The sequence below is a fragment of the Gallinula chloropus genome, assembly GCF_964237585.1.
Source record: "Gallinula chloropus genome assembly, chromosome: 13".
Taxonomy (NCBI): Eukaryota; Metazoa; Chordata; class Aves; order Gruiformes; family Rallidae; genus Gallinula; species Gallinula chloropus.
The window spans coordinates 14736557-14752389 of NC_140098.1; the positions used below are offsets into that span (position 1 = coordinate 14736557).

Here is a 15833-nt window from a genome sequence, read left to right on the forward strand (position 1 = left end):
CGCTCGCAGGGTAAAGCTGGGAGTTCAGTTGGATTTGAAACAGCCACAGAGTCAGAAATACCCCTGGCAAGTGTTATTCCCATTCACTAAATGCCTCCCTCTGAGGGCAAAGCCTTTATAAGGTGCCACAATAAGCTATTTCTAGGCAAACAAGGAGTACCTAAAATCACAGGGGTGGGAAGGGACCTCCAGAGCCCATGGGGTCCAACCCCCTGCCCAAGCAGGGTCCCTGGGACAGGTCACACAGGTCGGTGTCCAGATGGGGCTGGAATCTCTCCAGAGAAGGGAACTCCACACCCCCTGGGCAGCCTGTCCCAGGGCTCCCTCACCCTCACTGGCATGAAGTTCTTCCCCACATTGGTGGGGAACTCCCTGTGCTCCAACTTGAGCCCATCGCCCCTTGTCCTGTCCCCACAGACACTGAGAAGAGGCTGCCCATGGCCCCCTGTGTCCCACCCTTCAGCTATTGATCCCCATTGATCAGATCCCCTCTCAGGCTGCTTCTCTCCAGGCTGAACAGCCCCAGCTCACCCAGCCTTTCCTCACAGGGGAGATGCTCCAGGCCTTTCACCATCTCTGTCCCTCCTTTGGACTCTCTCCAGGAGATCCCTGGCTGTTTGATCCCAGGGAGCCCAGAACTGGACACAACACTCCAGGTGGGGCCTGACCAGGGCAGAGCAGAGGAGGAGATGGTACAGGAACTGACAGCTCAGATGGTTCCAGCAGCTCTGGGAGCAGGAAGGCACCAAGTGCTCTGGAGGAAACCAGAGCTTGACAGAGCCACCAGCTTCAATCTTGAAATCCCTACACATCACCACTCCATCACCAGATTCTGTGCCCCCCACAAGGACCTCACAGCTCCTGGGGGGGTCATGGGAGGGACGTGAAGGAAAGAAACAAGGAAAGTCTTTGCTTCAGGGAAGAATCTCTGGGATAGGAAGGAGGACAAAACCCAACCACTTTCCAACAGCCAAACAGCTTGATGGGAAATCAGAACGTTTGTGTTAATCAGACATGTGGAAACCACGGGTTAGTGAGAAGGAAAATGTTCTGGAGCATGGCCTAAGTCAAGGATGGGTGAAGAATGAAGGAGAATGAATGGGAAACAGCCCTGACAGGGCAGGCAAGAGGAAAAACAGGCCAGGAAAAGACTTTGGGAACGAAGAAGTGGGAAACAGAAGCAACAGGCAGGAATGGCAGCAGGTAAAAAGCATGAAAGGGCAACCACAACAGGAGGAGAAAGAAACAAAATGCTTTGTGATCCAGGAAAGGAGCATCACAGGAGACTTAAAAGATGAGCAGAGCAAGTGCAAAGCCCCCAGTCCTTTGTTTCCAATGAAACCATGGCCATTAGCAGGGTTAATTAACTAAATACACCCTCATCTGCCAGCCCTGGAGGAGCACTGTCTCTGAAGGTACATGGAAAACCTCTGCCTTCTGGCAGGTGGACCTGGGGACTGAAACCTGAAGGGAATCATAGAATCCCAGCCCTTTAACAAGCTGATTCCCCTCCTGTTCCTCTGCTCCCTTCAGGGGCTGGAAGGCTTCAGGCTGAAGGGAAACAGAGCTGAAAGCAGCTGGAGTTTGTTTTCACAGCATAACTAATTTTCCTATAGCTGGAGCACACACAGCTCTTCCTGCTGCTCCCTGACAGCAAAGGCTCATTATGAATTACCAGCACCACATTCCCAGGGCATAAAACCCCACAATTGTTCCTGCTTTCTGCAAGGATCAGGAACAATCCCTCTCTAGAGTCTAATTTTGCTCAGAAGATTGGATCAGGCCTCTTGCAAAGAGTTGTTTTCATTTGGCCATGACCTTTTTTTCTTGGTCTAGGCAAAGCTTAGGAAGGAGAAAGGGCCTCACACCTTGGAGGTGCTGCTCCTGCTACAGCCAAAGCAACTGTGAGCAGCTGTTTCAGAAGAGCTGAGATGCCAGTGGCAGGAAAAGAAAGTGTTGTTAGTGAAAAGACAGCTCTGAGAGGAGGCAGCCCTGCTGAAGCTGCTTGAAGGGGGAATTTAAATCACCTGCAGCAGCTGCATTAGAGCCCTTACAAAGCCAAGGACAGATCCCAGCAGAGAGAAACACCTCACAGCTCCTGCTGCGTGGCCAGCACAGACCAGTGTCACTACAATGAGCCACCCACCCATTGCAGGACGGGCCCCCACAAGCAGCTGGTGCTGCAGGGGGTTCCTGGCCCTTCTCCCCGTGCCTCCCTTACCTCCCAGGGCCTCCTGCCAGGCTGAGGTGCTTCTGCTGTGCCCCCCGGGCCGAGGCTGCTGGAGCTCTCCCTGTTCCCACCTGCCTGGGGATGGGGGGGGGGGAACAGTCAGAGCTGCCTGTGCTCCTGGGGTCTGACTGCCCCCCTGTGCTGCCCTCTAGAAGGCAAACTCTACCCCCTGCCACCACCCCCCTTTTTGAGACCAACCCCCTTTGTAACACCCAAAACGAAGGTTTCCCCCAGGCTGGTGCTGCCCCACCTCAGCATCCCCCCCCAGAATAAGCCTCCATCCCCAAGCACCCCCACCAAACGGGGCTGCCCTCCCCAAAGACCCCTGCAAACTACGGGGTCACCACCCTGAGCACCCCAAGCCTCCCTTCCCCCCCCCATCATCCCTACGTGCCACTCCCCTCCCCACATCCCCCTCCCCAAACCGGGACCCACCGCCGGGCCCGCCCCTCCCTCCCTCCCCAGCACCCCCACAGAGAACAACCTCCCGCCGGAGCCGCCAACCCCCCCGCTCCCGGGGCCGCCCTTCCCGGTTCCCCCGGCGCCCGGGCCCGCTGCCCCCTGCCCGGCGCTAGGCCGCAGCCGGCGCCCGCCCAGCGCAGCCCCGCGGGCAGCAGCTCACCTGGACGGGCGGAAGCGACGAGCCGGGGCGGGCCGGGCGCTCCGGGATGAGGGGGAAGGGGGAAGCGGAGGGGAGGGGGAGGGGGAGAAGGGGGCGGCGAAGCGGCGGCGGCGGCGGCGCGGAACGGGACCGGGCCTCTACTCGCGGCGGCGGCGGCGCAGGGCGGCCATGGCGTGACGTCATCCACGCGCGACGGCCCGCCAGCCGAAGGGAGGGGCGGGGACCGGCGAGCAGACGCGCGCGCGCGACAACTACCCCCTCCCCTCCCTCTCCCCCGGCCGCGCCTTAAAGGGGGCACGCGCACGCGCGCGCCGGGAGGGGGGCGGGGCCTTCGCGCGGCGGGGTGAGCGCGCGCGAAGGGAGGGGGAGATTGGCGGGGTGGGGGGGGGAAAGTAGGGGGGCGTGCACGCGCTGCACGTGGAGCCCGCGCATGCGCGCCGGTACCCGCGCGTGGCCTGCCCGGGCGAGGACGTGGAGGGGGGGGGGGGGTGTGTGTGTGGGGGGGGTGTGGGCGCGCGGGAAGAGGGCCGTGTGCAAACACAGCCCCGGGGGATTGAGCCCAGCCCGGGGCGGGGGAAGGAGTGGGGGGGCAGCTCACCCTGGAGCCGTGGCCACTGCCCCCGCCGGCCCCGGGCTCAGGCGTCCCTGTGGGGCACAGAGCTCTGCAGCCCGGGCTTGGGCTGTCACCGCCTGCCCTTCCTTGGGGCCACCTCTTCAACGCGGGCAGCGGGCAGGGGAGGTGTGCTGGGGTGCCCAGTGCGTGGGAAGCTGCTTGCTGGGGGCACTGGGGGGGCATTGGGAGGGGGGGTGCTCGGGTGCTGGGAGGGCACTTGCTGTGGGTACTGGGAGGGGGTTTGCTGGGGCCACTAGCAGGGGCTTACTGGGAGCACTGGCTTACTGGGACCATTGGGAGGGCAGTCGCTGGGGTCACTGGGAGGGCAGGCACTGGGGGCACTGGGAGGGGGCTTGCTGGGCCCAGCCCGCAGGGGTTTTGCTTGGGACGCTGGCCGGGCTGGGCTAGAGGATGCTCCTCTGGACCAACCTCAGGGGATGCAGCAGGGCTGGACTGGCCCCGCCCCCTGTGCTGGCCTCGCCCCTTGTGCCAGAACGCAGGGAGGGGATTGGCTGAGATGGAGGGGTGGGGCTGTGTGGGCGGAGTCTTTGGGTGACATATATAAAGGTGAGGTTGGGGTGGGGGGGAACTGATCTGCTGGAGAGTCATTGGAGGTGTGTGGGGATGGGGATGGGGATGGGCATGGGCATGGGCATGGGCATGGGCATGGGCATGGGCTCCAAGTTGGAGTGGGGCTGCATGGGTGGAGTCTTTGGGTGACATCTATATATATATATACACACACATATAAGGTGAGGCTGGAGGGAGTGCTCCACTGGTGATCTGTGGGAGATGGGGATGGTCCAGGTTGGGCTGTGTGGGCAGAGTCTTTGGGTGACATTATATGTATATGTGTGTATATATATATATATATATATATATATATATAAAGTGAGGTTGGGGTGGGGGGGGTGATCCACTGGAGATCTGTGGGAGGTGGGTGGGAATGGGCCAGGTCTGGGCCAGGTCTGCAGGACCCTCCTAGTATGGATGTGGCTTCTCCACAGCCCCCCCCCCTTGCCAGACTCCCAGCTGGAGATACCCCCAGAGCGACAGTCAGGGCTGCCCTGGCACCCCAAGGCCTCTCTGCCCCGCCAAGGGGCTGGGGTGGGGGTGCAGCCCCATGCCTGGGCCTCACCTTTGCTCCGGCGCTGGCTCAGCCCCGCGTGTCCCTTTACGCAAGAGCCCTGTTGGCAGACAGACTCTGCCCAGGCTGCCGCCAGCCCGGCCCCGGCCAAAGGGCAGCACAGCCCCTCCATAAAGGCTGTTGTGTCAGGGGCCTGGCTCACTATGGTGCCAGAGCTGAGCTGAGTGCAGGAGGTGCTGGTGGGAAGGGGTGTCCCAGGGTGGAGAGGAGCCAGAGACCACCCTTGCCCGGTGCTGAACCCCCCATCTCTGGCAGGCCAGACCTGTTCCTCACTACGATGGATTATGCCAAGTCCCTGAGCCTGCGCCTGGCAGCGCCTGTCTCCAAGTAAGTGCTGGGGACCCCCTGTCCTGGGGTGGGGTGGGGGTGTGACAGAACCATCCCTGTTTTGGCACCTCTCGATTGCGTGTGCTGCTCCCTGCTGAGTTTTGGGAGAGGTGGCAGTGTCTGGGGGCTGGCAGTGGGGCTCAGGCCACCCCAATCCCTTTGTTGCTCCCCAGATGTGTCTCAGCAAGCGCCTCCATGACCCAGCAGCTGCTGTCGAGCCCGGCCCCACCGCCCCGACCCTTCCGTGTCTGCAGCTGGGACCGCAGCCTGCGTAAGGGCGTCATGGCACACAGCCTTGCCAGCCTGCTGCTCCAGGTGAGCTGGGGGCTGTCCTTCTGTCTGTCCATCTGAGGACCATCTGCCCACCCAGGTGGGTGGTGGGCTGCTTGTCTATCCCCCCCCACCCCGCCTCCCTGCTCACCCCTAGCACCCTCACAGGCTCAGAGCGCCCTGCACATCGTGGGTCCCATCTCGCTGGTGCTGGATGAGGATGGCACCGCGGTGGAGACAGAGGCTTTCTTCAGGACGCTGGAGGAGGGCACGGTGCTGATGGCCCTGAGCAAGGGGCAGACCTGGGCTGCCTCCAAGGTGAGCGGGAACCTCAGTTCATCCCATCTGCATCCCCTGCTGGGACCAGCAGAGGGGTGATGCTGGGCGAGGAGAGACCGGGAGGGTGAGTAACCCCAGTGCTGCCCTTCCCCAGGCACCCGGGTACCAGCTCAGCCTGTCCTGTAAGCCCCGTAAGAGGATCGATGTTGCCTGTGTCACCTTTGACCTCTACAAGACCAACCCACGGGACCTGGGCTGCCTCAATGTCAAAGCCACCCTCTATGGCACCTACAGCATGTCCTACGACCTGCGCTGCTACGGCGCCCGGCGCCTGATGAAGTGAGTGCTGGGGGGTGGGCACGGAGCTGGCTCTGGGAGTGGGGATGCTTGGGGGGGGGGGGGCAGCCCCACTGCCCTGTGGGGTGCAAGGGAAGATGCTGACCCCCTTCCTCCCTGCCCAGGGAAGCCCTGCGTTGGACGCTCTTCACCATGCAAGCCACCGGCCACGTCCTGCTCGGCACCTCCAGCTACATGCAGCAGCTCCTGGATGCTACGGAGGAGCCCAAGGAGGTGGAGGGCACCCCGATGCTGCAGAGCATCCTGCCCTGCAGCCTCCCCCCCATACCCCGTAGGAAAACACTGCAGTGAGGGTTGGGCTGCCCTGCTGGCCCCTTTCCTCTGTCTAACCTCCCCCCCTCCCCATCCATGGGGGTCCCAGCACCCTACTAGGTCAATACCCGGGGTGGGGGGGTTGTCCCTCTGTAATATCTACCCCTCTGTAAATATATTTATTGAAGTAAAGCTCCTCTGACCAGAGCTGGGGCTCCTTTCCTTGCTGCTGGGGGGGTGGGGGGACTGGGGGGGTCAGCCATTCACCCTACTTGGCTCCCTGGGGCTGTACTGGGTGGTGGTGCAACAGGGTGCAAGGAGGGGGGTGGGGGGGGACCTGTTGCAAGCACTTCCCCAGGGAGCTGCTGCCTTCATCCTCCTCCTCCTCCTCCTCCCTCTCACCCCAGTGCCTGAGCTGGCAGGGAGGGTCTGGCCCCTACCCCCCCTGGCACAGAGCTGGGGGGGTGTTTCAGTCCCCAGTCCCAATCTTGCTCTAGGGGCGGGACCTGCCCCATGGGGGCTGCACTCTGGGATACCAGACTGGGCAACAGCCCAGAGACTGGGATGACACTGGGTATACTGGCCTGGCAGCAGAGGGGGGCTGTCCCTAACTGGGATGGAGGGGCTGGCTTGCCTAGCCAGGGTGGGCAAGCTGGGAGGGTGGGGAATGACCTGCTCCCCCCCTGTGCTATACTGGGGGGGGGGGATGTGCTGTGCCCTGGGGGTCCTTAGGGAGCCCCCACCCTGTGTGCCCGAGCTGTGCTTACCTGAGGACCCCCCTGCAGGGGCTGAGGCTCCAGGACCGGGGCTGCTGATGGGGCAGAGCCCTACACCCAGCTCAGTGCAGCACAGGGGCCTTCATTAGCCTGCTAATTAACTAATTAACAACCCTGCAGCCCAGCACCTGCTGGGACTTAGCCTGGTGCCTCACAGCCCTGCGTGACAGTCACCAAGGGGTGCAGGGATGGGATGGGGACACCGGGCTCTGCTGTGGGGTGCCCCAGGACCCCCCCCCTTAGTTATACACACACCGTGGCCCCAGCCTGTCACCCTCAGCCCCAGGGGGTGCTGGTGGCTACGCAGCCCCCACAGCAGCCCCCACCTCCACGCAGGCGCTGGGGTGGCTTCGTTAGACGTATTTATTTCTGTACACACTTATACACACGGCTCCCAGGGCAGTTCTCACCTTCACCACCTTCTCCTTGTGGGGGCTGCTCTGCAGCGGGGGCGGGGGGGGCACCCCCACACTTCCTAGGGTGCCTAGAGCCAAGCCTGTACCCCACCCCTTCCCCACCCCTGTAGTGTCTACCCAGGGGGCAGAGCCCCCCCTGCAGCCCACTCCCCCACCCCCACAAGCCAGGGCAGGGTCAGAGGTAGAGGCACTGCACACACCCTGAGGTCCACCACCCCCCGCCCCCCCAGGGTGGGGATGTGTGTGGGACCCCCCCCCCCAACCCAAGGCAAAGTTTGGGGACTCGAGAGGCACCTCCAGATGCCTCCCAGCAGAGCCTCCCCAGGGTGGGGGGTCCTCCATCACCCTGACCCCTGCAAGGGGGGTGGTGCCGACCATCGGTCCCCCAGCCCCTGCAGCCCCCCTACCCCCCAGTGATGGTGGGTGGGGGGCTTTACTTGACGTGCTCGGCGGCGTGTGAGGAGCAGTAATACTTCTTGTGGGCGATGAAGGTGGAGAGGCTGCTGAACTTGATGTTGCAGAGGCGACAGTACCTGTGGTTGCCGTTGGGCACGGGGCCGGCCACAGCCTTGGCCGGGGGGGTCTGCACACCCCTGTCCGTGTAGGTGGGGGGCGTGGGGGGCTTGCGGGTGGCTTCCCGCAGTCCCTCGGGGGCTCCGGGTGATGCTGGGGGCCGGGGTGAAGCGGGGGGTCGGGGGCTGCCGCTGCCATCCCGACTTTCCTTGTTGTTGAAGCTGTCCCGGCGGAGGCGGGGGGCAGGCGGGCGGGGGGGCGACGCCGTGGGCAGCGGGGGCTCGGGCGTCCTGCCGGCACTGGGTGCCGGGGTGTTGGGGACCCCCTGCCCGGCCGCCGCCGGCTTGGCCATGAAGAGCCCGTGGGCGTTACGGAAGTGCTCGAGGAGGTCGCCCTTGACAGCCCCGTTGAGGGGACAGTAGGGACAAGCAGAGAGGGGTCCCTTCACCCCCGGGGTGGGCAGGGGACCCTTAGGGTGCCGCTGCAGCGAGTCCGCCCCGGATGCACCCGGGTAGGGGACGCTGGGGCTCCCAACCGGAGCCGCCCTCGCCCGAACACCTTCCGAATCCTCCTCACCGGGGCTGTCGGGGCTGTGGCGACCCTTGAGGGGGGTGGGCACGGTCCCCTTCATCTTCTGGAGATGCTCCAGGGTGCGGGGCTGCAGCGGGGTGGCCGGGCACTGGTACTTCTTGTGTGCCAGGTAGCTGTCGAGGCTGTTGAAGCTGATGCGGCAGGCGGTGCATTCGTGGTAGTCCGCCAACGGCAGCAGCGGCGCCGGTGCCGCCTCCCCTTGCCGCCGCGGCTTCTTGCTCAGGTCGATGGGCCCATCGGCATCCGGGCTGGAGCGGGGCGAGGGGACGGTCCCCGCTGGGTCGGTGGGTTGCGGTGGGTCCGGAGCCGGTTCGGCGGGGCGGTTGGTGGCCCCGTGGATCTCGTAGAGCTTGCGGCGTTTGCGGGTGCGCAGGGGCTGGGGTAGGAAGGGGATTTTGGGGGCGGCGGGGCGGCGGAGCGGGGGGTCGTGGCGGGAGGCGCAGTAGAAGCGCTTGTGCACCACGTAGGTCTCGTGGCGGCTGAAGCGGATGTTGCACGCCTCGCACAGCGTCTTGCTGGGGTCCTCGTCCCCCTCGTCCCCTGCTGAGCTGCTGGGGCTCTGGCTGTCCTCACTGCACCGCCCCAACCCTCCTTCCACCTCGGGGGACCCCGCTTTGCCACCCCCATCCTCTGCCTTCACCTCCATTGGGGCAGCCGGCGGCGTGGTGTCCCGGCCAGCATCCCCGTCCCCCACCGGTGTCCCCTGCCCATCACCGGACGCGGGGGACAGTAGCGTCCCCGGGGCAGAGGGACCCTTGGGTGCCCCAGGGGGGGCTTTAAGCTTGCGTGCCCCGGGGGGGCTGTCCTCAGCGAGGTGCCGGCTGGAGCAGTAGAGCCGCTTGTGCACGTAGTAGTTGTTGATGTTGTTGAAGGTGATCTCGCACTCGAAGCACGTGGCACCCTTGGGCACCGGCGCACCGCCGTAGATGGCGGGCGGCACGGCGGCACCATGGCCCTGCTTCAGCCGGCTGTGCACCAGCTCCGACATCTTCGCCAGGATCTCCGACGCCTGCGGCACCACCGCGGCTTCGTGGCCAAACACATACTGGGGTAGGAAGACGGTGCCGCCTGCTGTGCCCATCCCCGGCTCGCTGGGCACCGGGCTGGAGCCCGGCGTGGGGCTGGCGAGCTCCGACTTGACCTTTGCTGAGGGCAGGCTACGGGGGGACGATGTCCGGGAGCAAGCGCCAGGGCTGCCGACCCCCTCCCCAGAGCCACCGCTTTTTGGCACCTCTGCCTCGCTCGCCGGGCTGCCGACGGGCTCCTCCTTGATGTGGATGGCATCGCTGGTGGAGGAGGAAGAGGAGGAGGAGGAGGAGGAGGAGGAAGAGGAGGAGATGGATGAGGATGCTGGACCTTCCCCGTTCTGTGGTTGGGATGATGGCGAGAGCTTGCCAGCCCTGGTATCGGGGGGTGATGTGGGTTGTGCTGGGGGGAGCGCGGCGTCGGAGCCGGGCGGTGGGGCGGGCAGTGGGCCGTGCAGCACCACGTGCTGTGGCAGGGCCGGCAGCCCCTCGGGCAGGAAGGTGGGAAGGCTGCACTTCCGCAGGGCCGCGTTGTTCGTCTGGCTCAGCCCTACCGAGGGGAGAGCGGCATCAGCGTTACCCCGGCACCGCCACGCTCACCCCGGTCCCTACCACCTCCCTCCCTGCATCCAGAGCCGTTTGGTGCCCCGGCGATGATGCCACGCTCCACACAGGATGCTGGTGGTCCTGTATCCACCCCCCCAGCCACAGGTACCCACCGGGGGTGAGCGGTTTGGTGGTGGGCAGGGCTGGCCCCGGCGAGTAGACCTCTCCCTTGGAGCCCGGCTGGCAGATCATATGGTTGGTGACCAGGTGGCTGTAGAGGATGTCCCTCGTGGTGGAGATGAAGCCACAGCTATGGCACACGCCTGCGGGGAATGCGATGTGGGGCTGAACGGGGCAGGATGGCAGCCAGAGGGGTAGGGGGGGAGAGGCGTGGGGAGTGGGTCCCCGTCCTTGGGCTGGGTGGGAGGGGACAGGGCTGTCCCCACAGTGGGCGCCCAGCAGCACCCACTTACCATTCAGGGTGTCTGTGTGCACCTTGAGGTGACGCTCACAGTTGGCTTTCGTGGTGAAGGCAGACAGGCAGATCAGGCAGACGAACGGACGCTCTCCTGCAGGACAGACAGTCAGGGGGATGCTGAGGGCAGGGGGACAGGGACCACAGGGACACTGCGCTGGCCGGGAGGATGCCCCCAACCCCCCCCCTCCATCTTTACAAGGGTGAGACAGGGGAAGACCTACACCAGTAGGACCTACACCCCAAACCAGTAACCCAACTGGGTGGAGAGCCTCATCCAACTGGTGCTGCAGCCTGGTAGCCTCTCAGCTCCCCCATCCCACCAGCTCCTGGGGTCCATGCAGGTGGCTCAGCATCCCCCAGGCCGCTGTGCCATGCCATGCTATGCTGTGCCATGCCATGCTGTGCCATGCCATGCCATGCCGTGCCGTACCGCTGTGGCTCCGCATGTGGATCTCCAAGGAGCTGGCGCTGGGGCAGCTCTTCTTGCACTGTGGGAAGGGGCAGACGCGCTCGTTGGGGTAGGTCTCCTTGGGCTTCTCCTCCAGAGCGGGCGAGCCGGTGCTCTGCCGGCTGGCACAGTAGTACATCAGGTGGGCTTGAAGGTTCCGCTCGCTCCGGTACCAGATCCCACAGTCCTTGCACGGGAAGACATCCTCTGTGGAGGGGAAAGGACAAGCCATGGCACGGCTACAGTGCCTGTACGATGGAGCAGGGACCCCCCCCCCCCGGCCCCCAGCATCACCCCACCCTCCCCGCCACCCACTATGCCACCCGTGGGGACTCACTGTTGACCACGGCGGTGGCCAGGATGGCGGCCATGCCGGCTTGCTGCGGCAGCAGCTGGATGTCGGAGTGCAGCGCGGCCGGGTACGGCGAGTCGCCAGGCTCTGCTTTCACCACGGGCTGGTTGGGGATGGCGGGCGGCTCCGCCACCACGAAGGCACACACGGCCTCGGCCTCACGCAGGGCGCGCGTCGTCCGGCACCACAGGGCTTCATCTGGGGAGGGGGTTGTGGGGAAGGGGATGGGGGGGACGACGACACATGGTCAGCATGGAGCCCGCCGCACCCCCACTGCCCTGCGTGGCTCTGGGCATCATGTAGGTCCTGCATCCCTCCACCCCACCCCACCTTACACACACCCCGGGTGGTGGCTGAGCCCCAGCCTGCCTGGAGATGGCGATGTCTGCCTGCGCCCGGTGCTGCACACCCTGCGTGCCGCCTGCATCGCGTCAGGGCTCCCAGACCCCCACCGGGGCTCCCAGAATCCCACCGGTACCGGCACTGGTGTGAGCACCGAGTCCTGCACCGAGTCCAGCACCCACGTGTGCGGCGATGCTGGGCCTGAGCTGGGCGCAAATGCTTGTGCTGAGACCCACACTGATACCAACACACACACTGACTCCTGCACTGAAACCCCCACACTGACACCCGAACCAACACCGGCACCAACAACCACACTGACACCCGAACTGATACCCACACCGACACCTGCACTGACACCAGCACCAACAGCAACACTAACACCCACACTGACACCAGCACCAACAGCAACGCTAACACCCACACTGACACCAGCACCAGCACCAACACCCACACTGACACTGGCGCTGACACGGGCACCAAAACCTGCACTGACACCCGCACCGACACCGACACCAGCACCGATACCTGCACCAACACCAGCACTGAAACAACACTGAAACCAGCACCAACACCAGCACCAACACTCGCACTGAAACCCGCACTGACACCTGCACCAACACCTGTGTCAGCGCTCACACTGTCTTACAGCGCCGTGTGCTCACACCAGGGTTTGTGCCACACCGTCCAGGCTTGCGCCGGTGCATGTGGTGCTGGTACTCAGCCTGGCACCAATGCTCGTGCACAGCCGCTTGCACCCCGCTGGCATCACGTTGGCGCTGCCATAGGGGGGTCAGAGTCCTGTGACACTCGTGGCAGGGGCTGTGCAAGGCTCTGGCACGGGGTTGTGCACTGGTGATGCTCACGCTGCTGCTTGCACCCATGTTTGTGTGCTGGGACCCTCCTCATGCACCCACCCCGGCAGCTGGACAGCTGGGGGGTGCCAACACAGGGGCTGGACCCAGGGATGGCCAGTGGAGGAGCAGCCGCTGCCCCAGCAGACACAGGGGGCTGTGGGTGTGCAGGCACCAGCAGTGTGCTGGGATCCATCCCTCCACGGGACCCCAACATCCCTCCCCTCACCCCCATACCCCCCATCCCACGCACAGGGATCAACGCAGCACCCCAGGTACTGACCCTTCCTGTAGATCACAGCGTTGGCATCAGGCTCTCCAGGCACGAGCGGCAGCTGCGACAACCAGCAGCTCTCATCCCCCAGCACCAGCGTCACGGGTGGGCTCTGCCAAGGGCACAGAGATGGGGGGGGGGTCAGCACTGCTCCCCAAAACACACCAGGGTCGGGGTGGAGGGGGGCTGGTGGGGGTCACAATGCTCCCTGCTCAGACTCTGCCTTCCTGCCTACCTAATGAATATTAATGAGCAGAAAGGGGAGGGTGTATGGTGGGGGTGGTGGGGGGGAAATTAATCTGCCTGATCCTCCGATGGCTGCTGCCGTCACGATATGAAATCTAATTATTCCTCCCAATATTTCTAAACCCTCCGACTCAGCCTGACAGTCGCAGCCCTTTGGGGCCTTATCGCTGCTGGGAGCTGAGTGCTGGCAGCGTGATAACCCCCACGTGTGCACTGGCACACGCGTGTGCACGCCCCGAGGCTGCACGCACACAGCCCCCACGCTGCTGCTGGGACCACCCCCCCCACCTTGCCTTGTCCCTTGGGAGAGAAGGGTGGGAAGGGGACATATCCCCTCCCACCCCCAAGCCCATTATGGGATGTGGGGATGGGTGCTGCTGGTGGCATGTGGTGGGAGGACTGTGGTGGCCCCTCCGTGTCCCATGCTATGACAGGGTGGGGGATGAGGGGCCCTGCAGAGCTTGTGCAGCTTTGCTCCATGGATTAGGGGGGCACACTCAAGGGTATCCCCCCCCCCAAAAGGAGGGAGGGTCCCACAGTGTCCATGCACCCTGCAGCACTACAGGGCGCTCCCAGCACCCCAGGGCGCCTGTCCCAGCTCCCCTCGGTGGCCCCAGTCGCCGTGTCGAGCCCTTCCTTGTTCTCCCTGGAACAAAGAGGTCAGTGTCTGTGCTCTGCACCAGCCTGATAACCATCGGAAACCCCATCTGCTCCGCATCCGCCGGGACGGTGGTACCGGGGGCGGCCCCGCACCCTCGCTGCCCCCCCTTCCCCACACCCCGCCGTGGGCATCACCCCAGGGTTGGGAGGCTGGGGAGGATGTGGGACAAGGATGGAGTTGTGGGTGGGGGGGCCAGAGTTGAGCTGAGCTGGCACATGGGGCTGCATGGTTCCTTGGCATCCCTGGGCTGGGGATGCTAGTGGGTTTGCCCTCCCCAATCCCTAAGCAAGGCTGGTTTGGGGGACCCCTGGGCTGGTGATGCTGGTGGGGATCACCAATCCAATTGGTGGTGGATTGCTCCCCAATCCCTGAGCAAGGCTGGTTTTGGGGACCCCTGGTCTGGGGATGGTAGTGGGTTTGCCCTCCTCAATCCCTGAGCAAGGCTGGTTTTGGGGACCCCTGGTCTGGTGATGCTGGTGGGGGGGTTTGACCCTCCTCAATCCCTGAGCAAGGCTGGTTTTGGGGACCCTTGGACTGCTGATGCTGGTGGGTTTGCCCTCCCTAATCTCCAAGCAAGGCTGGTTTTGGGGACCCCCTGGGCTGGGGATGCTGGTGGGGGGGTTTGCCCTCCCCAATCCCTGAACAAGGCTGGTTTTGGGGACCCCCATAGGACCAGCTTGGGGGCGAGGGGGACAGGCATCTTCCTCTTCCTCCTCTTCATCAGTGCAGTGACAGGCACAGAGGCGTTAAAGCCACCCAGTGTCCCCATTTCCCACTAAAACCCCAGGATGGGACAACCTCCTGCACAGAGATGAAGAGCAGAGCTGGTCAGGCTTTGGGGGAGGACTCCCCCTTGCACCCCCCGCCCCCCTCCTTGCTGCCAGCACCAGAGATGAAGGGACCTGAAGGCGACAGCCCCATATCAGGGATGGGGCTGCGATTCCTTCCTCGCTTCCCCAGAGCAGAGATAGGGAGGGAGGCGAGCGGTGGAGGAGAGGCAGCAGGGCTGGGAATCATCAGCCGGGGGCTCGATAAGGGAGCTGCTGAAATGGGAGCAAAAATATTTAGACAATAAATGAAGTATCAGAAAAAAAGCCCCAGCCTATCTTTAAGAAATCAATCATCCTGTACCGGGTGTCTGGACACACGGCGCCAACTGGGAGATAGGGAGCCAAACTGGGCAGATAAGGGTTAATCAAGGATTTAATTCGGGAAAGATAAACGGGCCTGAGCTAAAAAAAAAAAATGAGGAGGGGATACAATAGAAGAGCAAGGGAGAGATGAGGAGGAGGAGGAGGAGGAGGAGGATGGAGCCTGGGTGAGATTCCGCAGTCTCGAAGCCCCTGGGCTGGAGCTGCCTCTGTGTGTGTGATTTGTGGGGGGTGCAGGGGGAAGGAGGAGGTGGTGGTGGGGGGGTGAGGATCCAGCTCTTGCAACACCCCCCCTGTGTGCACCCCACACTCAGGGATGCTCACCCCGCTCCTGCCACTGACAGCCCCCAGCCCCTGCTGTGCTGCTGCTTCTCCCACCCCTGCACTGGGGGCTGCGGGGTCCTGGCACATCCTGGATGCAACTGGAGACCCCAGGGAGCAAAGCTGGAGTAGGGAACCCAGGTGCCATCTCCCCTGCTAGGACACAGGTGCCACTGTCAGCTCTGTGGCCACGTGCAGGAGGGGACAGGAGGGGACAACCAGTGTCCCATCCCACCTCATCCCCTTGCCCATAGGGATGCAGTGGGGAGTGTAGGCAGGGACACCTCCTGGGCACCCAAACTGGGTGATTCCCAGGGGTTGGGAGCTCTGGGAGGGGAAATCCTTCCCACAGTGACTCCAATAACTCCTTTCCTTGGGACTTTCCCTTCCAGGGTGGCTGGCACCCCGTGGTGGTCTCCTTACCTTGTCGCCGTGCCGCGGTGATGCCGGCTCGCTGTGGATGCTGCCCTGGAAGGGTCCCCAGGAGAAACCTTCAGGGAGGCTCCTGCGGGTTCGCACCCGCCTCTCCCCCTCCTGCACGGCCAGATCCAGCTCATCTGTGGGGAGACACAAAGCAGAGTGTCACTGTGACGTGCCCCAGTGGGACCCCCTGGCCTGTGGGGCCCCCCAAGGACGTGGGCACCCACTCGGAGCCAAGAGCTGCTGGTGGGTGCCCTGGGATGGATGTGTGAGGAGACACAAAGCACAGCATCCCTGTGATGTGCCCCAACCAGACAGACCC

At 63.9% G+C, this 15833-nt stretch overlaps 3 protein-coding genes across 4 annotated transcripts in view; 1 reads left to right on the plus strand and 2 right to left on the minus strand.

The window, feature by feature from the left end:
- ZC3H18 (zinc finger CCCH-type containing 18) overlaps positions 1–2261 on the minus strand; it is a 53360-nt gene extending 51099 nt beyond the window's left edge. For both annotated transcript variants that reach the window (XM_084270243.1, XM_084270242.1), the window contains exon 1: positions 2222–2261. The gene's annotated coding sequence lies outside the window, so the exon portion shown is untranslated. The remainder of the gene's footprint in view (positions 1–2221) is intronic.
- A 2510-nt stretch (positions 2262–4771) lies between these two features.
- On the plus strand, positions 4772–6304 carry CIDEC (cell death inducing DFFA like effector c). Its single transcript, XM_084270287.1, has 5 exons — positions 4772–4939; positions 5113–5254; positions 5378–5527; positions 5643–5827; positions 5950–6304. The coding sequence occupies exons 1-5, from the start codon at positions 4890–4892 to the stop codon at positions 6134–6136; spliced, it is 714 nt and encodes a 237-aa protein (XP_084126413.1). The 5' UTR covers positions 4772–4889; the 3' UTR covers positions 6137–6304.
- A 924-nt stretch (positions 6305–7228) lies between these two features.
- The window catches only part of ZFPM1 (zinc finger protein, FOG family member 1), a gene marked incomplete at its 5' end in the record, with an annotated part of 37776 nt that continues 29171 nt past the window's right edge, over positions 7229–15833 (minus strand). The window contains 7 exons of the mRNA XM_084269931.1: positions 7229–9968; positions 10138–10287; positions 10438–10533; positions 10873–11097; positions 11228–11440; positions 12722–12824; positions 15515–15648. Coding sequence (XP_084126057.1) covers positions 7723–9968; positions 10138–10287; positions 10438–10533; positions 10873–11097; positions 11228–11440; positions 12722–12824; positions 15515–15648 — 3167 coding nt within the window. The 3' untranslated portion in view covers positions 7229–7722. The remainder of the gene's footprint in view (positions 9969–10137; positions 10288–10437; positions 10534–10872; positions 11098–11227; positions 11441–12721; positions 12825–15514; positions 15649–15833) is intronic.